Raw genomic sequence first — 23923 nt, 5'->3', positions numbered from 1 at the left:
GCCTCAAATCTTTCATTGCTTGTCTAGCGTGTCTCAGGAGTGTCAAGGTGTTTGACTAGTTCAAACATGTCGTGGACATAACTCCACTGGAGCCTTGGCTTGAGTGCAAATCCCTTTACTGGCCGTAGTTAGATGTAACCCAGTGTGTAGAGTTGGAGCCTGCATGCAGAGGACCCCCCGGGCACTCTGCTGCTTGAGGGCTAATGGATCAAGATTGTAAGCTTTCCGTGGTTCTCAAACTGTGCCTTTGTTTTATCTGTTTTATCTTAAAGGATAGTCCCCAACTGGTTTAGCCTTTTTGAACCTTTGGGGAACAAGAGGCTCTTCGTCCTTTTTCCTTATTAGGCTTTAGACGTGCCAGTTATTTGTACAAATTCTCTTAAGATGGATTTTAAGCCCCTTTTAGCTAACAGCTTTTTTGGTGATCAAAGTTAGTAATCCCACTTTAAATACTTTAGCTCTTAATGTCAGTCCCAGCTGCTAAGTGTCCCACCTTATGCTGTGCGGTTCGTCAGTACACACCCATTCAAAGACAAGTGAGAGAGGCACTGTATGCTCTGCTAAATGGCTGCAATCTCTGTAATGCATGAAAAAACACATTGGTGCCGGTGTTCCTGTCTTATCCAAATACTCTTTTATTTTATGATAACGATTTGTGTTTATTGGCCATCTTTTAAAAATGCAGCAGTGAAACTCTTCCTACGTGGGTAGTTTAGGGCATCACAAATGCCTCTTTAAGGACAGTTGCAGACACAATTGTAAACTAGTAAATAAATTCAACTTAATGTCATCTAGAACTACTACACCTGACAGACGTTTATATTAAGAATACATTAAAATGAAGGCAGAAGCCCCTTTTTATGCACTTTTCTGTAGATTACTTACACTAAATGCTACTTTGAGGAATTATATGAATTATAATTCATTTCTGAGAGAAGCAGCTTTCCAATGGATTCAAAGAGTAATCTTATTACTTGATTTACTTTTTTTTGTGGCTCCTTTGAATAAAACATGTGGATGTCTTGATGATAAAAGTCATGGTGCAGAACTGTAGACAAGAAAACGCTTACCAATGGCCTTTCTCTGCAAAAGGAGATCTCTAGAGTATATCATTTGATAACACCCAAAGAAATTCTCCATACATACTTTGGATCTCAAACGATTAAATCATTTCTGAAACACACATTTCTGAAAGGAAAAACTACAGCAAGTTAAAGCGTAAGTAGATAACATTGGAGAAGCCAGCAAGAGTAAACTAGATTATTTTAATTATCGAGCTGAAAAACCCAGCGCAATGGTCCAACAAAAGTAGCTCGCAGCAAAAGCTCCAAAAGTCTCTAAATCTATCAAGACAGTTGGCAGCCCGTCGCTTCAGGCCTCCCGTAAAATGATCATTATGAACGTAAATATATCAGAAAGAACATAAAAAAACAAGCATGGCTATTGTTATTACTCACAGCTGTCAAGCTAGCAGCTTGTGGGAGACTCCGGTGACGCGCAATGAGGGCATAGGTCTCCACCTCTCCTCTTGTCAGTGTCTTCTTGCGCTGCAACCAACACAGCAACTAAGCTTTATGCAAATGAATGTGCAATGTTGGTTTGTGCCGTTACTCGAGCCTTCATTTTCCTGGGAGATCATACCCGGTGGCTGACAGAGTTGCTGAGTGAAAGCCAGGCTTTTAGGAAACCAATCTAAATGCCAATCACCATTTACTTCATACTGGTACGTTAAAGAAGAAAATGTGTCTTTTGTGACTTTAACGTGTTCTCTGTTTCAATGTGAGTTGTATCCAGTGTGCCATGTATGCTGTAGAAATCCTGAATAACAACAATATACGTTGCAAAGGACCCCTGAGGACCAACACCAGACACATCATCTGGCTGTGTTTAGCCAACCACAACTATTGTGACCCATAGGGCAAAACAGATGAAAGGCATTTCATGGGTTCTTGAAAAACTGTGCAGATGTACAATACGTGTGTGTATGTGTGTGTGTGTGTGTGTGTGTGTGTGTGGGCAAATAAAAGACAGACACACAGAGAAAGCTAGATATAGTCTGTGCGTGTTTTTCTGTGTGTAATGTATTTGTGCATAGATACACCCTCATCATCTCTCTGTGATTACAGGAGCATTTCACCACAAACAGCATGTGACTTATCAGAGTGAGCCAGGTTTTCACAGGGCTGACAGTTGAGGGAGAACTGCAATGGGATAAGTCGCAATCCTCTCTCTGTCATCCCCTTCTCACTCTCTCTTACACACACACACACACACACACACACACACACACACACACATATAGTACATACACACACATCTGTGCAAACTCAGATGCGGCACCCCAACGGCAAACCCCGACTACTGATTCTCAGAGCTGCTCCACTGAGCCATCATGCCTTTCTATCTCTCCTGCAACCCAAAACGGATAAAAGACGACCATTACTCCTCATGTCTTCGGAGACACAGAAAGATGTAAACAGTTATGATGTGAAACAGCAAGTCTCAGCGGAAGATTGTCGGTGTAATCTGCAATAGTGGAAATATGAAGATATTGCTTTTTGAAGTTGAGACAAAAAGACAAAAGAATAGAAAGAAAAAAGGATTTATAAGACAAGAGTGAGAATCAGATGAAGGAAACATCAATATACTGTATATCGATGATCAACCATGAGCATGAATGTGTGGAAGTGTAAATGTGTGTACTTGTACACTAGTTACCGGAAGGTCATTTGGAAAATCTGTCCCAAGTTGACTTGCTGGGTTTTGTTGTTGTATCCATGCAGCATCTCACCAAACAGGGTGTCATTGAAGTGGACATCCTGCCTTGGGCATTTTGGTCCCTCACAGTTGTCTGACAGCAGGAGGCAGGAGCGCCCATCCCCTGCCAGTTTGTACTCCTGCACACACCTGAGGAGGAGGGAAAAGCTGTCAATGTTATGTACAACATGTAATGTATGTGAACCTGTTTACACTTGAGGTGAAAGGACACTTGTATAGTTGCTGGCAAGAACATTAGAAGATGAATTGTGGCATAAATATTGCAGGTTGATGAAACAGCAAAATGCAAAACATAAGAGATCTTGGTGATTGTATGAACCCATACAGTTTATAGATGTTCATATTTTAATACTTTGATCTATAAATTACCAATTCAGGAACAGAAAACTACTGAGCCATTTTCTTTGACATTTCTGCCACATGTAGAGCAATTACCACCAATCTATGGCAGCGCCCACCCAGCTCAATACAAACACTAGCAGTCAGAATGTAATCTCTATAATTGCATATGAATTGCAGAATCTGGAGGCAAACGGGAAAATATTTCGGTACCGGTTGTTTTTCCGTTTGTTGTCCCAGTAGTATTTACCAATCACGTCTGAGTGGGCTTTGGTTCCTTGCAGTCGAACAGACCGCGTGGAGAGCAAAAGAGGCGTAACGCATTTGTCGAAATGCAATCTTGGAACCCATTGGCCATTGTCTGACATTGATTTAGCTTTTTATCAGCTTTCTTTTAAAACATGCATCTGCAACGCAATAAATCCATTTTACTGATGGCGTTAGGGTAAGCTGCAAATTACATTTAGTTGTTGGCCTGTTCACCCAAAGTACAAGCGAGCCTAATGTTCTGGGCAAAAATATCTCACATTGTGGAAGGAGAATTAAGATTTCCTTTACCTGTCAGCCTGCTCCCTCTGTTGAGTTCCCACTTGTCAAAACCTCCCAAAAAAGCCATTTCTGTCCTGGGTCCATAATGGCATATGAATTAAGCGAGTTGTAACTTGGCACAATCAATGTTATTAGATCTGCATCTGGTTATCAGTATCTCCACATTCTCCAAGTGTTAATGTTAGAAGTAGAAAACCCCTGAAAGATGACAGATGTGATGAGAGAGAAAATAGAAAAATGTGTTGCGGTAGCGCCAACAAGATTTCTGCTGTGAAATTCCACTGACAAGCATGGCACAAACAGCCTGTACCCATTGATCCGCAGGTAGTGTTGGTCTAATGTTGTGAAATATGATTTGTTGCTTCACATTAGTACAAATATGCCACAGTGTAACACCGCGGGTGATCAGCTTCCTGGCCCTTCATGGCCACGGTAAAACCTCTTTTCAAATTGGAACTACCTGGAGATTACAAAGCCACGTGAAATAATTAAGTTCAAGTGTAGGTGTAAAAAAAAAAAAAAAGCTTCCAAAGTCCACATACAGTGTATCTTCTCAGTGGGACATGGGTGAGGAAGAGGGCTTTTGTACAGTACATCTTTGACTGAATAATGTGCAGAAACGTCAGCATGGTTCAAGGTTTATCACTGCCCTCATCGCTTCCGGTCTCGACTACTGCAATAGCATTCTCTATGGTTCACCAAACAAAATCACAAGTAAACTTTAATACGTCTAGAACTTCACAGCCCACCTGCTCACCTCCACACGCGTCACTGCGGTCCTCCATAACCTCCACTGGCTCCTGGTTAAATACAGGATTAACTTCAAAATACTATTCACCACCTACAAAGCCTTAAACAACCTGGCCCCTCCTTACCTCTCCGACTTCCCCTCCAACTAAATCCCTACCCGGTTGACTCAGGTCCGGAGATGCAAACACCCTAAAGACCACCAGGACTAAGCTCCTGACCTGGGGTGATGGGCCTTCTCAGTTGCTGCACCCTCCCTCTGGATTGCCCACCCCAAACCAAACCAAACTTGTATTTGTACACTTTATACTGTGTACATGTATTCCTGAAAGGATTTGTAAAGCAGTTGGGTAATACTACAACATTGTGACTCGTGGATTAATTGATATTGTAAAACATCAATAGGATATGTAATTATATTAAAAATAACTTTTTTTATATATGATCTTGGGCAAATGTCTTTCATCGCATATATATATATATATATATATATATATATATATATATATATATAAATATATATATATATATATATATATATATATATATATATATATATATATATATATATATATATATATATATGATTTGGTGATTACACACTTACATTTGCATATCTAATTTCCTTCATGTGGGTCTTTGCCTGAGGAAGAGTTTCTTGATTGAAATATCACTCACAAAGCCTATTTCATGAGGAAGCTTGATTTCCAGCCTGCGGACACCTTTCAATTTTTTCCACTGTTAGTTATTCTCACCCGCAAAACATGAGCACGTTGCTGGAACTGGGGTCATCTTCAAGGGGCAGGAGCTGCTGGAGACACAGCTGTTCACAGCCTCCATTGAAGCCATCCGTGCAGTCAATGCCCCTAGAGTAGTCATAGCAACCTGAGCCATCTTTCATTGGCCTCAGCCCCTCCGGACACTGCAAGAAAAAAGAGACAGAGAAAGAAGGAGAGGTGGTGGGAGGGAGATGTGGAGAGGGTAAGGAGGAAGGCATAAATTAAGGAGAGAGAAGAAGAGAGTGAGGCGCAGAGGTCAGCGTGTGCATTTTAATCAGGATGAGGCGGCATCGAGGGTGTGAAGATAGTTAGATGGTAAAGATGAGAGCGGAGAAATGGGCAGTGGGATATTGAGAAATGCAAAGATAAAAGAATGAAAGATGGCAATTATCTTATTTCATGATATAGAAAACATGGATGTCTCTCAATTTGATAAAATAAATGAAACACTGCAAACTGGCAGCTTGGAATCATCTTGAAAGCTGGTCCCACTGCTTTTTTCATGTTGGATACAAAACTCCACAGTTGTTATGCTCTCCTGGTGAGACACCACACTGACAGGTGGAAAAGAGTGGCAGGGGACTCTGTTTATCAGAGGAGACATGCGGTGTCTACACCTTCCCCAGGCCAACAAGGAGTGTAAGCAATAAATAGGAATTTAGTGTATGGGGAATTGTCCATTTTACATTGGAGTGAAAGAAATGGAAACAATTCACTTAAAATGGGTTGTCAATGACTGGTGTTAGACATTATAAATATGGGCATTGACGAGCAGAAATATCTCAATTTCATACACAAAAGCACAAAATGAGGGTGTCGCTGAAGTATCGGTGAAGGTCGGGTACGGCATGTGACCAAGCAGTAAGTTACCGATATCACAGTTGAACATTGTGTTACAGTTTCAGATACAATTCATCATTCAGTTTTAGTTTAGCATCGATACAAAGCAACCTCCACACAAAACAAATCACATTTACCTGAGCATACACAAAGTGGGAACACTGGGTCCAATATCCCAACATTAGATCTGCTCATTTATCTTACAGCGTTACATTTAAGAAGTATGTTTATTTTTTTTTGTATTAATTATATTTCCCCCAGCCTAACAAATAACAATTAAGCATGAATGCAACGACAACAGATGCGTTCTATAACAAAGCTGAACTCCATTAAAAATTTAATTTTACTTTAGCATTAATAACTTGTAGACTTAATAGCCTACTGTTCGTGATTTGGGTGGCATTATCCATCTCGGATGTAAATAAATAAAAGATTGTTAGGCAAACAAAACAAAGAAGTTACACGTGATGAACTTTTCTGCTGGCTCAGCTTTTGTTATAGAGGCAGAAAAAAAGCTGTTATGATATTACTTATTCAATATCCTCATAAGTGACTTACAGAGTGACATTTAACATGTTTTAAATACTTTATTGATGTGTTATTGCTTTGAATTGCTTCTTTAGTGAACCATTATCTTTCTTTGTCAGTCAGGATTTAGGTTTTTACCTCATGACATGACAATATAGCTATTTCTTTCTTTATTTCATCAAAAGTATCATACTCCTTGATGTAATTGATCAACAGTGACTGTATGGTTAAAAGAGTGAGCGTTGTACTGCAGGGCTGGAAAATGCTGGCAACTGCAGGATGAACGTGTAATCAAAAAAATAATCTATAATAAATATACCAGAAATGATTGCTGTAGAGACGGCACACTCAACCGGTAAATATATGATCATGGATATTTTATTGACATTGAAAAGAGCAACATGTTCTGCTCAGCACTTCATCGGACTCATTTAGTGATTTAATGGTATTTTTGTGTCAGTTTAATATTTTAGGTATTAGCCTTCACTGTCAGAGGATCTCTAAATAAATGGAATAACCTGTTCACCATCACATGTGGTAATGCACTCGACTTCAGACTCACACCAAAACTACATCATAATTCCCTTATTCCCTCACTTATTTTACATTCACTTGAATGGTAGACATGGATACACAGTAATTGATACTATTAATAGTTCATAGTCATTTTGGAAAATGCTTAAATTTAAACTTAAATATTTGATGGGGTTTCCATGCTGGGAGACTGGGATCAATTTACACTCAATTTACTCAACTCAGACAGCCATATGCTGAACATGTGCCATCACTTTTCTCAGAACTAGAAGTGCTGCTGTAATTTTAGAGATGTGTTGATGTGATGCTTCCGTTGGTTTAAAATGAAGACCGCAAGAGACTCCTAAATTATTTTTTGCAGAGCACTGTTCACCACTTTCACTGACGGCCACTCTGACTCATCTGCGATTCCTCGTGTTGTGTGTGTGTCTGTGTGGGATTGATTGTGGGTGTGTGAGGCGTGATGACACAACATGTTAGGTGTTTGGTGTATTTCTGCTATTTATAAAAATGAAGTTGGCCTACCGTCGCTCAAGGTTAAGAAGTGCCTTGCATTTGTTATGTTGTGAGTGAGAAAAAAAACATGTATCAGGAAACACAAGAAGAGGCTTTGTCAGTGTTAACAGAGCTTGAGAATAAGTGTTTACCCTGCTCTCCGCTAGCCTTCAGGTATACGAGTTACAAATAAGCCTGTGTCTTGCCATTTATGAAAATGTGGCTGACAAAGTGTAGAGAGAGATTCATACACAGAGGAAGCTTTTGTAGCTCTGTAAGGGTCATCGAGTAAGAGGGGAAATGATGGGGACATGGTGTACTATTGGTGTTGTGGCCAGTTATGTAACACATCTCTATGTGAACATGTATTCCTCCAAGAAAGAGGTGTTAGACATCTCACTTGTATTTCACAGAGTGGTATAGATATATAGTGTAGACACACCCCAAAGCAGACATTTCATTTGCTGCCGGCTTTATATTTGCATATTGTCAATATCTGCAGTCTATGTCACCGTATGCCCAATCATGTGACTTAATGTCAGTGATTCATAGTTTTATCAGTAGTTGTCATAGACCCAAATGAAATATAGCGTGACCTCCACTCCCACTAATGACAATGCTGTTTTCCTCTTTTACCCACGCTGTGCAGAAATATATAAAAACACAAGAAATCTGGGCGAACATTGTTTATCGAGCCTTTCAACTTTGTTTTGGCTGTACAGACTGAACACTGTTCATGTCAATACATCTTCTTCTGCGAGGTCCCTGACATCAGCAGTAAACAACATTTTCCCTGGTAATAAACGATGGGTCACAGATGCAATTAAAGGGCTCGTTTGGTGGGTCTGACATTAAGTCAGACGAGACAAACTAAGATACGAAGAGAGGATGGAGCCGGAGCTAACAATGTGAGAGATGTTTGGAAAAGCTTCAATGTTGTTACTGAGGCCAGAACAAGAGAAATAGGGATGTCAGCCTGAATGTCAGTTCTAATAAACAGCTAGCTGCTTCATTCAACACTTTTAAAGCTACGGGAGTAAAGTGGGAAAAATGTTTTTGTAGCGTTTTAAACACTGTGACAAAGCTGTACTGCCAGATAAATTGTAGGGAGAGCTCTGGACTCGATACAATCTGGTGCTGGGTGCTTGGAACTTGTGTAGAGCATGATGTCTTATACTTTCTCCACTTCTTTTGGTAACATCTCATCCGCAACAGAATCAAACTGGAAAGCATACCAATGAATCCTCCAAAGCCTTGAATGTCCTCAGAGCAGCAGCTGCTCTTCAGTTATTGAAGCTTTTGCAAAAAAAACATCCATTTTAATTCAGCCAGGGAACAAACTGGAGAGAGAACAAGTGAGTTGAGGATTATGTGTTTTGACATTTAGAAGACCCTCACACTCATGTCGGGTTTGAATGTATCATCTTCTCTGCATCTCTATTGTCTTTTTACTTTTATACACTAACAATTACCAAAGCAATTATGGAATACATATTTCCTGATTCAGTTGTCAACTTAGTCAAATGAGGGGTGACAGGTCATGGGACTGTTTAATGTGATCATTAGTTTTTGCCCAAAAGCTATTTGATAATCAACAGCATGATTTGCAATCCACCACCAGTTGTGACTCCACGATCAGTAATTAAGGGGTTATTTTCCTCTAATTAAAAAATGATTTCTCACAGAATTCGAAGATTATGCTATCATATTCAGATCACTATCTCATAAGATTGAATGCAGGCAGTTTCCACACAAAGGGTACAAATGAATCCTGAAATGAGGTTACATCATCTTTCTCGGGGCCGTCGATGTTTTACAAAACAGATTGAGCGATAGCATTTTTGAACACTAAAGAATGTGCAATAAACGTTGTACATTGTTCACACGTGTGTTCTGGACAAAGTCCCATATGTTCAACATTCAATGGAAAGGCTCTCCGGTCTCAGATCCATTGATTGTATCTCATGAATATAATGCTAACTTCCTCACCAGAAAGAGATTGGAGCCATTCATCACACTAAGGCAGAGCTGTGGGAATAGCTGCCTGTAATTCAGAATTGTCATGCATCACTCTACGGTTGAATGAAAAGGACTTAAGGTTAGCCATTAGCACTGGCCACTTGCTCTTTCTACTCTCCAAAGACAAAAGGGATGGGGATGGGGTAGGATTTGCATTTCAGAAAATTCTTTTTAGTCAGGTCTTCTGCAGGGACTCTGCTACGGCAGCACAATGAGAACAGGCCTCTTGAACAACACAGAAACAACTTTAGTGAATGAGACGTTGTTACTATAATTAATTAAAAATACATTAAAAATGCATTAGGTTCTGGCAATTGAGTAATGACTTATTATTGAATATGTTTAAAAGAAGATGCATTAGACACAAGTCTGGCTGTGTGTTTGTGTGGTTTTTGTGCACAAATTTGCAAAAGCAATCAACTGTAATTAATTCAACTATTAGATGAAATGTGATGGCTTGGATGTTTACATAGTATCTTTTCTCTGTTTTACACCTGTATGCTTCCTTTACATATAGCACTTAAGGTAGATTGTGTATGTATTCTCTGGCGGGGGCAAATTACAAATGAGAATTTTATGACATCATTAAGTACCTGAGTGAAGGTTATTTCTCTCCCGTATATGAGGTTAAAAATATAAGGCAGGTTTGAAGACGTCAAAGAAAAATGAGACAAAGTGAGTACGCATGAAATATAACTGCACATACATCTTATTACACATTATATACTGCACATAGATCACCCAAATTAAAGTTCACACATTCTAAATGAATCCTATTCATGTTTCCTAATTACCCATTACTACCCTCAGCTTTAATCAGGAAATGAGCATAATCTATTGAGAACTCTGTCTCTTAATGATCGTGTCAAAATTAAGATGCCAGATGTTCATACTTAGTGGCCAACACACATTTCAGGGAGAGAAGAGATAGTGTGAACGTCAAGGACGTATAGTACTGCCCACTGCAGGCTTTGGAACACAACAGAACATTTGCCAAGGAAATGCTGTAAACCGGAAAGACCGGAGAGACTCTTTCCAGTGATGAACATATGGATAAATAGGAAACAATATGAGGAAGATGCGTTCTAACTATTTTACAAAACAGCGAATTAACCACAAGCACTAAATCACAGTGACGCATGGGGGGGGGGGGGATCAAATACTCTAAAAGCATATTTGACAGCCTAATCTGGTTTGGAGGTGACAGAGATGCATGCCCTGTAGCACTGCTGCTCAAATGGGTTAAATTAGGCACAACGTTTTATTGCTGCAAGTGCAAAAAAAAAAGACGTGTGAGGGTGCATTGCAGTCCCCTGGTGAGAAGAAGTCTCAACCCAGCTGTTTGTTCCTTATATCCGTGTGAATTCAGACTTCATACTTAATCTTCAGTGAGAAAACACACAGTTATCTGTCAGCTTTTGGGAATGGTGTTGTGTAAAGGCAAAAAATAGATTTTGGCTGCTCTTTTTTTTAATTTTGATCCGCTTATTTTTTTGTGAGCGAACGGTTTACATATGCAAACATACAGGATGGATATATATATATATATATATATATATATATATATATATATAAAACACATACTGCCTTGTTCTTGTTCAGGATGATTTAATCTTGAGCGCTCATCTTCACACGTCTGCTCAGTGATAATCTGCATTTTTGTGTTTAGCCAATCAGGATCCATTCTACAACTATGGAGACCGACTGTATCCAGAGGCCATGTTGTCTCTATTGCTCTTCCACCTTTCTTTAGTGGTGACAACGCAACAGATGACTATGAGAGTGAAGGATGGCTTTGTTCTGCGACTCCAGCAGACTCTGCTACTCTCAACGCTTAATCATCAAAGGCAATTAAGAACTGCTGCTATTTGCTTCCTTTGATGATGAAGACAAAAGAGACGTAGTCTGTTAATGATGACTTATGTTTCTCAGGGAAACCAAACACAGAGAATATAAACACTAGTTTAAGTGTTGTCAAAGTTAAAATGTTAACATATTGATTAAATTAAAATTGGTTCGTTTTTATTGGATCATTTTAATTCATCAAATGTAGATTGATGGATTTCATGAAATGAGCTTCTGAGGCAGAGACATACAGAGATCAAAAGAGGAATACAAATGCGCACCTACTTGCAGATTTCACTCAAAATTGGAGGAATATACAACAATTTACTGCAACAGGCAAACAATAACTATTTGTTCTGCTACTTTCGATCTTTCAATCTTGCCACAAAGAAAAACAGATATTATCTGTATTACTTGTCAAAAAGTAGTCCACCTCCACCTACTGAATTATTAAAAGGGAGAGGAAATTGAAATACTAATCTTCCTCCAGGTATCTAACCTGTTACTTGGGAATAAAGCCTGTGTGATGTAATACTCTTTCTTAATCCATTCAATATAAGCGCAGTGCACAGCGGAGGCCATTAGCTAGCCACACACAGGACTCACATGTCCGCACTCATAATTTACGGTTATGTAAAAACAGCATTTAAAGCTATGAGTGCAACACACACAAAGGCAGCGGGACATCTTTGTCTGCTCAACTAGACATTAACCGACCCCACTATTTCTTTACATAGCAAATATTTGTTTTCTGCTATATTAATGCTCTATATCTCTATAACTCTAGCTTCAAGAGTTCACTGATGTTGCTCATACTGTAATTTCCCCCATGCTGTCTTACATAATTAGTGACTGTGCACAATAGATTAGACAATATTTATTTATTGAATATTATGTGTTTTACTGCCATGCTGCAAATACTTGCTAATAGTTCCGTTCTTAAAGCCTCTTAGTGAACTGCATTGTACATAGATCTTAACACCCACCCTTGGCTGCAGCAGCGTTATGTGCATCTCTGCGGTATACTAAATGACACACTTGATCCGGCATTTAACCAACAGTGTCAGAGCGAAAGGATGAAAGAATTATTACAATTTGCTTGAAACCATAAAGCGTTGAATTTCAATGGTAATGAGGCAAACGGAGCAGTTTGGTGCAGCAGAGCAGGGGGGAGCCATGATGCTCAGTTGTCAGAAACACAGGACTGTAGGGAGATACAGGGGGGGGTAGAGGTCTAATAGGGGAGGAGGGTTTGCACAAAACTTTTGTTTGGTTTTAGTTGCCATTTTTCCTCCCTGCTGCCTCTTTATGCAAACCGGAGGCAACCAAGCGGAAATCTGGCTCCACACTGACAACTCATCATTTAATTCCTGACTTTTGGAGTGTGCCACACATTTTAATAATGTCTTGCATACTGGGACACTATACAAGCGCCTTAAAATGAGATCGGAGACAACAGTATCTGTCTTTTCTAAACTGTTATAAACTAATGGAGTTTGACGGGCCAAAATTAAACTCTCTGATGATGGTTGAAGTTAAAAAATACATCATTGCCAACCCTGCATCCAAACAACTTTAACAGAGATGTCCCAAAAGGCACATCAGCTGGTGAAAGATAATACCCTACCATCTGCTCAGCCTCCGAGTACTTCCATTAGGAAGACAGATACTGAAGCTGGATACAATAATATGCCATAAAGACAAACATTCTTCCATTTCTTTAAAGCAGAGAAACCACAGTATGCTGCAGTTGTCAAAATTAAAGTTTAAAAATGGCAAGCTACCAGGAAAAGCTATATTTACAAAGTTTCAAACTTCACCAAGCAGCCCCAGGAGAGTTCACAGAGTACATCAGCAATACCCCTTTCTCATACAAACACAGTGGATGACACGGTAGATTGACCACAGGTTCAACAGGAATTTGACCATTCATTCCACACCCCTGGGCAAATGCTATATCGTTTCTGTCCACACAATCCACATGTTTCCAATAGAGTTCCCTACACTGCTATGCTACTGTGTTGCAACACAATTAAATACAACATTAACTCCAGTTTCAAGCATCTTTTTAAGAGAGTTTAATAGAATACATATTTAGTGTAGTGTAATAACTATGGCAATGTCATGTCATGTTTCTGTCTGCTTAAAGGGATAGTCTGGATGTTTTGAAGAGGGGTTGTAAGAGGTCAGTGTAGCACTGGCCCCTAGTTTGGAGAAGCAGAAAGGAGTACCGGCGCGGGAGTTAAGCAATATAATGCTGTGGACGAGGGCAGCAACCTAAAAGAAAGGCCCACCTAAAAAAAATCAAAATGAGTTTAAGCGTACGCTTCATTTAGAATATTTTCACCGCTTGACCTTGCAGTGAGACAGTCTTTTCCAACGAGGAACTGAAAAATTTTGCTCTCTTCAAAAGAAAATGTAGAGGTAGCACATGTTTTCAAATGTTTAAAAAGTCTCCTCACAAATGGAATGAGTCAGAACATTTTTTTTAATGACCTACTCCAATATAGCGATTTCAAAATATAAATGAAATATTTTTGTAAAATATTAAAAGTAATCTTACTTTTCTATGTTCAATTGTGTGTGTCGGTGCTTTTTAATACTGTAATTATTTACATTTAAAAAAAACATTATAATATTGTTGAGATTTACCATTTAAAAAAAGGATTATCTACTTAATTAAATATATGATTCCCCTTTTTTTTTTTACTTCAAGCAATTTAGTCAGAACCATTTGCACTGAAACATTTCCAGGAACCAATATCTATTTCCAGTGGTGGGCCGTCAGGGCCAGCAAGGCCTTCTCTGCTGGCCTAAACATCATCAGAATATAAATTTAATTTTGATATATTTTTTCCGCAAATATGTATTAAATTATTCCCCATAGTCTATTCTCTTCATTTCATAGCTTTCCTCTTGGTTGCGCTGCTTCCGGCCTCAGATCGAGATTTGGAGGTCTGGCCTTTATGTTAGAGCTTTTATCCAATCATATTTCAGCCATGATGTGTTTCCAGGGTCCAAGAGATCTGCCCTGAGGCCTTCAGAATCAACAGTGCGGGTGCCTGTCGCTTAAAGTGCACGGAGACAAAACTGTGGCACGTCCACGTCTTTTGATTGGATACGCACTATTGAGAGGCAGAGCTATGCAGAGATAGCAACTTTGAACGAGCTAATTTGTGTAGATTTCTACAAGCAGTTTTTTCAACCCACAATGGCTGAAGGAGGAGAAGAGATCGATTTTCAAGACAAACTTTTCAAGAAAAGATAGACAACGTGAGAAGAGAACGGCCAACCCCGACGCTAGCGAGCCTATCACAGCTGGGAAAAGAGTTTGTCCGCCACTTTCAAATCACTAACTACGAGCGGTACCCCCGGCTCACAGCCTCTGAGAGGCACTGAATATTGTACTGCTGGGAATGCCTGCTATTTACAACTAAATGTTTCGGAAATATTAATATAACTCTGTTGTTAGGGTGATGCAACGCGTTTCTGTCTAAATGTATAGTTTCTACAGCCATGGCGTCATAATGATGGTATTAAGAGGTGGAATAATTCAGGTGGGACTGTGTAGGACAATCACTGAAGGCCTAGGTGTGACATGCACAGCCCGCCACTGTCTATTTCACATAGTTGAAAAAAGTAAGTGTGATCATGGAAACTGCAGTGTAGGCTGTAATGTAATCAGCAACACAACGTACAGTTTTACCCAGCACATTGCTACTGTAATGTATAATATGACCAACTGCTGTTTAATGAGCCAAGAGATGAAAAATGAAGACAGCGGTACAAAACATTACCTGTCTGCCTGGTAGATTGCTAACCTGCACTTATAACAGCTGTTTTTATAAACTGAGGTTGGCGAGTACAAGAATAAACCACCTGTCATCCTCTCTTGCTCACAAGCAAAAAATGGAATAAACAATGTTTCCAAAAAATTCAGCATTGGTTCTGACTAAAATGTAATTCATTGCAAATGCATTTCAACTGTCTTTAGAGCGGCAGACAGCCGTGAGGAGCTGACTCTGATAATGGATTCCAAGCCCTCCGCGTGGCATGTCACTGCTCTGTATTAACACCCGCTCTGACAGGGGCGGTTAAAATACACCAACCCAAAAGAGTCGGAAAAGCAAAAATAATACTACTGTGCCTGTGATCCTCAGAGTTAATCTTGGAAGACTAGGCTTTGTCAATCTTTTTGTCTGTGTATTAATCAGCCGCACGCAGAGGCGTGAGACTGTTCTGAATCATTTTAGAGTTACATTTCATCAAATATTTATACTTTCTGAAAGTGTGAGTTGAAACTAAATCTTTCCATGCTGATTTTCTCTACTTCTTTTTCTTTATTTTAGGGTGTTTATTCCTGACAGTCCTTCGACATGGTTCTGCCTGTGCAAATGGTTTAGCTGTGGGAGAAAAAATATGTGTAGTGTGTAGAGTTCACACAACTGTTAATTAAAGATGTCACTATATGTCCAGCGGCTTGACAAGGGACTGAATATGACAAACAATCCAGGCTTATCAAAACATACTAATTCATATTTTATACACATTCTCTACTACTTTTCACCTTTGGGTCTAATAAGGATTACATTTAGCAGCATAGGTTTAGTATGAGAAACTGCCTGTTAAATTTTAGTCTGCAGCTCCTGTACAGGATAAATGCTATTAATGTACCACTGTGAAAACACATACAACACTTCTCTGTAACGGATATCAGCTATTTCACACTACGCAAAGCATGTTCAAGCTAACATGACTACATTTGTATTTACGGTAATACAACAAACCACCATGTGAAATATTGTCTGTGTTATTAAATAGGAAACATACTATGGCATGAGTTAAATTAGAAACAAAGATTGATGTAGCACATATCGTTAATTCAAATATTCCTACATTTAAATGTTGCATTTCCGAAAATTGTTGAGAAAATAAAGAAATGCCATGTACGGTATGTATCCAATTCTTTTCTGTGAGAATAAACTAAAGGCTTTGCAGCCTTTAAAATGTCACACAACAGACAGAACAGAGCATGAAATGCATGAAATTTGTCGGAAGCCACATTCAGGTGCTTGTGTGACACAGAAGAAGAACACCAAACTACTGCAGAGAGGGTTGTTATAAGATGTCATCATATTAACGGTAAAACAATAATGAACATACTGTCAATACGTTTGGTGCAAGAGGCAATTACCACTATATGCGGAGAAAAACATATTTAGTCGTAAAAGCCTCCGTATATGTCAAGGGTGGAAATTGCCTTGGTTCTGATGAATGATGGCTTATATGAATCAGGGTTATTAATATGAAGTAGTCGTCATGGTAACACAGGGGGAGGTAATGAGTTGCAGAAGGCATGTGCAAAATAATTTAATATGTAGATTTAAATAAAAAGCTGAAAATGTTGCAGGTGTTATTTAGTTTATTCTACAAAGTCTTATCAGCTAAGATAATATTGTAATATACGGCTAAGATAAAATTGTATTATACATACATTATTGCTTGTCAGGCATGCTATTTAAAGGTTTTCAAAAATCCAACTATAACGCAAATAATCTATGTTTGTCTGTATGTGGGTTTGTCCTTCACATTTCTCGAGAACCGATCTACTTCATACTCGGTGGTTGTATTGATGGGGACCCAAGGGCGTGGCGTGTTCGAACGTGGTTCAATTTGAACATGCGACACACACTAGGGGGCTTCTCTGCTCTGCAGATCTTTACAGGCCACGGCTCATTGACTGCAGTTCACTTTTGCCGCCAGATATACTAACGTCACATGGACGCTGGATATATAACGTCACAACGAAACTCTTCTTCACTTCACTGAGTGAGTATGACCTGATACTGGAACTGTGCCACTCTGCTGTTGCAACTCAAATTGTTTAAGTTTACTAACCTATAACACTAATAACTTGGTAAAATACCTCCGTTAATTGCTATACTTTGTAACTGTGGTTGTTATGTCAAAGCAAGGAAATAAATACATCTGCTAAGTTTATGTCACCGGTGTTTCTGACTGCGATTTGGGTGTGTGTGATGCAACTGTGTCATGGCGAAAGCAGCTATTTTAGATTTAGTCTTAAGATGAGAATAGTTTATAGTTAAATCACATTCTAGCAATTTCTATCCTTCATAATTTTAGTCTAGTTTCAATCAACGACAAATCAAAACATTTTAGTCCAGTTTTAGTCAACTTTTAGTCAAAATGTTTTCTCTTTTCATTTTATAAGCAATTTCTTTATTTAGTCTTAGTTCTGTGCTAAATGTCATTTTTTACTTTTTATTGATCATTTCAGTAAATCTAGACGAGCCAAAACCAATACTTTTGCCATTTTTTGTTATTTCATATATATCATTATCTGATGAAAAACAGGTTGAATAATTATGAATTCAGCTTTGCTACTCTGAGTCCTCCTGACTTTGCTCATTTGTGATGCGCGCTGCAGGTCAGTCGCACTTACCCCGCCCATTGTGAGAGCCAATCCGCATCGAATAACATGCAAAAATATGAGTTGTTAAACCACCTGTACCAGACGTGACCCACAAACGTCATGTGCATTATAGTGCCAACATTGTCAGGACTGTTTATAATCGTGCAAAGCACAAGCATGTCTCTGTCCTTGTGGACTGAGTACTGCAATGGTATTGTAAATAGAAGGTTTTTCAGAGTAGCGCCCTTTCTTTATTCCAGCTAAAGGATAATAAAAAAACAAGAAAACTGCCTTAACACTGTTTATCATTGGTTGACACATACAATGAAAAGACCAGTCAATTTATAGCCATGTCAAAGCTCTTAATGACCCAGCAAACTCTTCCAGCAATTGAGATGGTTCATCAATTTAATTACTTTACAACCCAGGTACGCCCCATGCTGTCAAAAGCCTGGTGTCTGAAGTTTCCAGTCACCCTGTACTTGTAAATATGCCAGGATAAAAGCTATTGTGTACTGCTGTTTACAATGTTATATTTAAAATCCAACTAAGGTTTAAGTTTTAATAAAGATCTCAATTAATAATTGTATAACATATTTTTTTTACACGTAACAGTAGTATTCAAAGAAGCATATCATAAAGGCTTTTAGTATCACTGCTTCTGCTTTGCTGCTTGACCAGTTCCTGTTGATCCATATTATATTGTGAATAACAGACTCTTCATAGTCATAACAGTGAACTGATACTGTTATGATCTTGGTTTTCTGTTTCCTGTTTTATTTTGAAGTTTCACTCCCCCTTGTGTCATGTCTTGTTTCACTTCCTGTCCTTGTGTTTTTCTCTCCCAGCTGTGTCTCGTTCTGGTGATTAGTGTCTGTCTATATATCCCTGTCTTCCCCAGTGTTCCTTGTGAGTTTGTACATTGATGTTACCTCGTGTCCTACTCGTGTCCTACTCGTGTCCTACTCGTGTCCTACTCGTGTCCTACTCGTGTCCTACTCGTGTCCTACTCGTGTCCTACTCGTGTCCTACTCGTGTCCTACTCGTGTCCTACCCCGTGTCCTACCCCGTGTCCTACCCGTGTCTACCCCGTCTCCTTCTTGGATTGGTTTGTCTTATTTTGTTATTTTGTTATTTTGTTATTTTGTCATTTTGTATTTTTGTATTTTGTATTTGGTATTCAGCTTTGTCTCATTAAAAGCTCACCTTTTGTTATTATAAATCATCGTCTGCCTGCTGCATTTGGGTGCTCTTACACCACACCTTCACCACCCCGAAACAGATGCATCTGAAAGCAATTTGTGTTTTCCCGAAATTCCATATAGGCAAGAAGTCGCTGTAAACTGTATGAGTGTCACATGAACCCTAACCATACTAAACCGGAAAATGTATCACACTGTCAAAGTCTGTGTAAAATGAATACAGGGGCACACACTGCAACAGTGTGAGTCTTAAGTGCTTCTAACAATAGGCCCCATAGTGTCCATACATAGATGCAAGAGCCTACAGTAACACCAAAGCATACTAATTATGACTGCAAACAGCACATAAAATAAAATAGATTGCTTGCAAATATCACAAAAGCCATATTAGGATATAGCAGATGGCATGCACATTTAATGAGTGGCATTATCTTGGGAAATAAAGATTAAAAAGAGGTGATTATGCAAATGAATGCATCTTTAAATATATTCAATACTTAATCAGTCTTTTAGCTGCAAAGTCCTGCAATTACGACTGAGCATCACACACACTGGTCATTATTTGAACTGCTTACACTGTATATGTTGGCTAATTTTATTTGTTGTTTGTTTCATTCACTGTTTTGAGGCAATTGGCTTTTATCAAGGGTCTCCTAATTTTGATTTGAGAATTTTCCAATGTGCCTGAAACCCACGTGAACTTTTGGAGAGCAGTTAAGGTGACAATGCATGGAACGTGACAAGCTTCAATGGTAGACGGCATATCTGCAGCTCCTCTCTAGCCAGACTAAAGGCTTGATTCCAGCATTACTACTGTGGCTCTAGTCTGCTGTGCCACTGAAATTGGTTGTCAACACTGTCTGAGCTCTGTTAGCTAGTTAGCTACTACAGCTCAGCGCCAGTTCAGCTGACAGCAGGCTAATGGATGAAAAGTGTAAATACTAGGTTTTTTATCAATAGGTCTACCACTGGCAAGCACATAGACACATACTCATACACACAGCCACTTTCTCACAATAGCAATGCATTCACTGCACACTTTTATTACAGATATTATCCCTGTAAACATACCATTATAAACGCTGGCCTTGTATTAACACACAGGTGGATGAAATAAGCCTTGGTTGAAAGCAAAAAGAAAACGATACACTATGTACAGCAACATATTAATGTCAGCATGTCATCTAGAAACAACACTAGCAAATGGCATCTGCCAACACTTACCATGCAGCCGGATGAGTCTAACTGCCTGTCAGCCACACACTTGAAGTTCTTCTTGCAACCACCGTTATCTTTGGAGCAGTCACGGACAGGCCCGAAAGATGACAGCAGGTCGTCTACTGTCTCGAAGTAGGTGGACATCATGGCCTCCTCTCTGGAATAGAAGAAAGAAAGATACAAAATAAAAAAACAAGATTCTTTTTTTTCTAACAATGTGAATAAAGACACACCAGTACAACTAATGACAACGGGAAAGGAATGCTCTCACCACCTGGAACGCAGTCTCTCATAACCTTGCTGTCATTTAGTGCAATTAAGAGGCTATTCATGCTTGTACATAATATGACAAAATGGTGGGGTATTGGTAGCTTTTACCCTTCCACTTGCAATTAATGAGTACTTGTTATGTTCGCAACTCATGCTTTATTTCATAATAGGGTATGAAAGTCAGCTTTAATGCCTAAAATACTAGTAAATACAAAAAAATGGACACTTACAATAACAAAGCTGTTATTGAATAGCATAAAGGATTTTTGTTTTTGAACAGGTTTACTCTGTGAGCTTCATATGACAGTACAACGGCAAACCTTACTAAACCCAATCCAATAGTAGTTTAAAACTGATGTACCCTAGGTGTGTTGCACTATACCAGGCGTAGAGTGTTTTTAAAACGTTTACTGGAGTGATGCATGCAGGGGGTTTGTGCTGGTTCATGGTGGGTCATGTCTGGGACTAATCGGTGCATTGGCATTAATTGGACATGTTTGTCACGATGTGTTGATGGAGAGCCTTGGGAGTCATCACTCTGCATCGATAAACTCTCAGGACTCATCCAAGACCAATACATTCAGGCCCGCCCTAGCTGGCAATGTTGAAGGAGACAACAGAAGAACAAAGAAAGGGAACGCACAGACAGATGCATGCATCCACACTCAAATATAAAGAGAGGCACTAAGAGGTCAAATTCATTGTTTTCTTCATTTCTTATTTATTTAATAATATTATGCGTTGATATGTGTTGCCATGTGTATATCTATGTGTATATCTGTATTCTACCTGCAGGGGAAACAAATATCCCCTTGGGACAATACATCTAAATGTTAACTCAATTTATTGTATCTATGTATTTTATTTAGTTTTTGACAAAATAAAAATGTAACTCAATTTATTTTAACTCAATATATTTTATCTATGTATTTTATTTAGTTTTTGACATACAGGGTAGAATTATAACGATATTTTTCATATGTGGAACTTCATAGAGGGCTACCTGTTTCTGTACTTTATTAGATCTCCAAAATAAAAAAACATTAATCAAATTACATTTATTGTTCATTTATACAGAAACTAGTAATGGATTTATAACAGCAGTCTACAGGTACCCTCGTGGCTCTGTGATCTGTGTGTGTGTGTGTGTGTGTGTGTGTGTGTGTGTGTGTGTGTGTGTGTGTGTGTGTGTGTGTGTGTGTGTGTGTGTGTGTGTGTGTGTGTGTGTCAGTCACTCTGCCAGGGCCACTTCTGTTTGAAATAAATCATTATATACAAAGGAGGAATCTATCATTTCCCTGAGCTAGATCTTTGTGCTTTCTTCAGAGAAATGTCAGCTTGACCATGCTGTATAGCTCAGCTGCTGTGTTCACTTCTGCATGCTCAGCCATGCCCATACACTGAGCTCTGCATGCCTGCTGTCAGAGTGAACGAAGGGGCAAGCAACCCCTGTGTTTTTCTTTGCAAAGAAACAAAAGCCCGGTCTCTGTGTTGTGATGGTGACTTGACTCTACAAACAGCAACAGCATCTTGAATGATGGCAAGACAGATGCCCTGCTGAGCGAGGAGGATTTTGGAGTATTGTCACTGTCACTGCATGTCTTCGCCTCTGTGTACTTGGGTGCTTAAATGGTAATCTGAATCCAATAATATACATACAATATTTAAAAAGTAACATCTTCTCCAACTTGTGATGATTTATATCCACTTTAAAAATAGGTCACTTTTACAGCAATGCATCGTGCAAAGTTTCTTCAATGAACAAAGATGACAAAGCAAACTCTTATTGACTAAATATTTTTGTGAAGATAATTGTGTAGTGACCTTGCCATTGGCAAAGATGAAAGGCAAAACATTAAAATTCATCAAAAGGTATGAATGCTCTGTGCACACCATTGACAAAGAACCTTCAAAATTCACATTTTATTAATTTAAGGTGAGATGTATTGCGGGTAGATGTGGGCAGAAACTTCCATTTTCAATTCCAAATACTTTTTTTTACTTTGTTCAACGTGTCTGCCCATGTGTGATCAGCATTTGGAATTCTGTTTAGGACCTCACAGTGTTTTCCGCAAGGGATTCTTTTGTTTAAATATTTGGATGTTATAGATTTTTTGGCACATCGTCAGATCTTCCTTGTGTGAGTGTTGAAGTATTACTGCTCACTGAAAGCACAAATGGAAGTCCCCTTTGGAAAAATAAAACCTTTCCAGACAGTGCTGTGCTGACGGCAAATCACTCACTGTCACAGACTCTGAATATAAAAGAAAGATGTCTACCAAAAGAGCCCAGGCAAGAAATTAGTAATCAGTCCAAAATGTGGGTATTTTTCAATTTGTTTAATCGAGTCAGAAGTTTTTATTTTGTTTGTTTTTTGTAAACAGAAGTATATTGTAACCAGTATATGGTAGACCTCTGGCTATTTGCTGTTTACGTTATCAATGGCAACCTAATTAACTATGCATTTCCTTTTGATTTGAGCATTATTATATTTCAAAATAGTATGATTCTATTGACAGCAGGAGGGAGAGTGAAATATGAGCAATACTTACGATTACAGTATCCTAATAATTTTATATAACAGACCTTTTGTGTATAAAATGCTACTAAACTGGACTAAAACATTTTAAGGTAATTAAAGTGTCGCCTTCTGTTTGCAGCAGATTGAGAAATGTGTTATGGTTCTGAATAAAATCAGAGGATGTGGTTATAGCAGATCCATTATGCATTAGTGGTATTGATGTCACCCAGTAATTCCCAGTACTCAAGATCAATGCACAAATGCAACTCTTCAAATGCCCACATTTCATTCTGACAACATAATACAGTTTAATGTTTTGCTGGCCATTTGAGCAGCTCTGGAACCAGAAGAATCATCCATCCATCCATCCATTCATCATCTATCCATCCATCCATCCATCATCTATCTATCCATCCATCCATCCATCATCTATACATCATCTATCCATCCATCAATCATCTATCCATCCATCTATCCATCCATCCATCGATCCATCTTTCCATCCATCAATCATCTATCCATCCATCCATCCATGCATCATCTATCCATCCATCTATCCATCATCTATCCATCCATCCATCCATCCATCTTTCCATCCATCTATCTGTCTATCAATCAATTGATGACAGGTCTCTTTTCACAACCATGCTCTGATGCTACACATTTGCTATTTAAGACTTCTGCTCCCTCCTCCTTGGTAGTTCAGGCCAATGGGCCTTAGACTTTGGGATATTTATGTGCCACATTGTCACACTCAGCTGCAAACCCTCTGATGTACATCAGAGATTATAGAGTGCGGATGCTCTCATTCAATGCTTGACTTGAT

General features: G+C 38.9%; 1 protein-coding gene across 1 annotated transcript in view; it reads right to left on the bottom strand.

The window, feature by feature from the left end:
- The window catches only part of astn2 (astrotactin 2), a 244671-nt gene that overhangs the window by 74583 nt on the left and 146165 nt on the right, over positions 1-23923 (bottom strand). Inside the window, exons 11-13 of the mRNA XM_029444334.1 lie at positions 20313-20463; positions 5169-5335; positions 2719-2907 (exon numbers count right to left, since the gene is read on the bottom strand). Of these exons, the coding sequence (XP_029300194.1) occupies positions 2719-2907; positions 5169-5335; positions 20313-20463 (507 nt within the window). The remainder of the gene's footprint in view (positions 1-2718; positions 2908-5168; positions 5336-20312; positions 20464-23923) is intronic.

The sequence above is a fragment of the Cottoperca gobio genome, chromosome 12 (assembly GCF_900634415.1).
Source record: "Cottoperca gobio chromosome 12, fCotGob3.1, whole genome shotgun sequence".
Classification (NCBI taxonomy): Eukaryota; Metazoa; Chordata; class Actinopteri; order Perciformes; family Bovichtidae; genus Cottoperca; species Cottoperca gobio.
The sequence above is the reverse complement of the archived record's forward strand: the minus strand, read 5'-3'. Positions and strand labels throughout refer to the sequence as shown.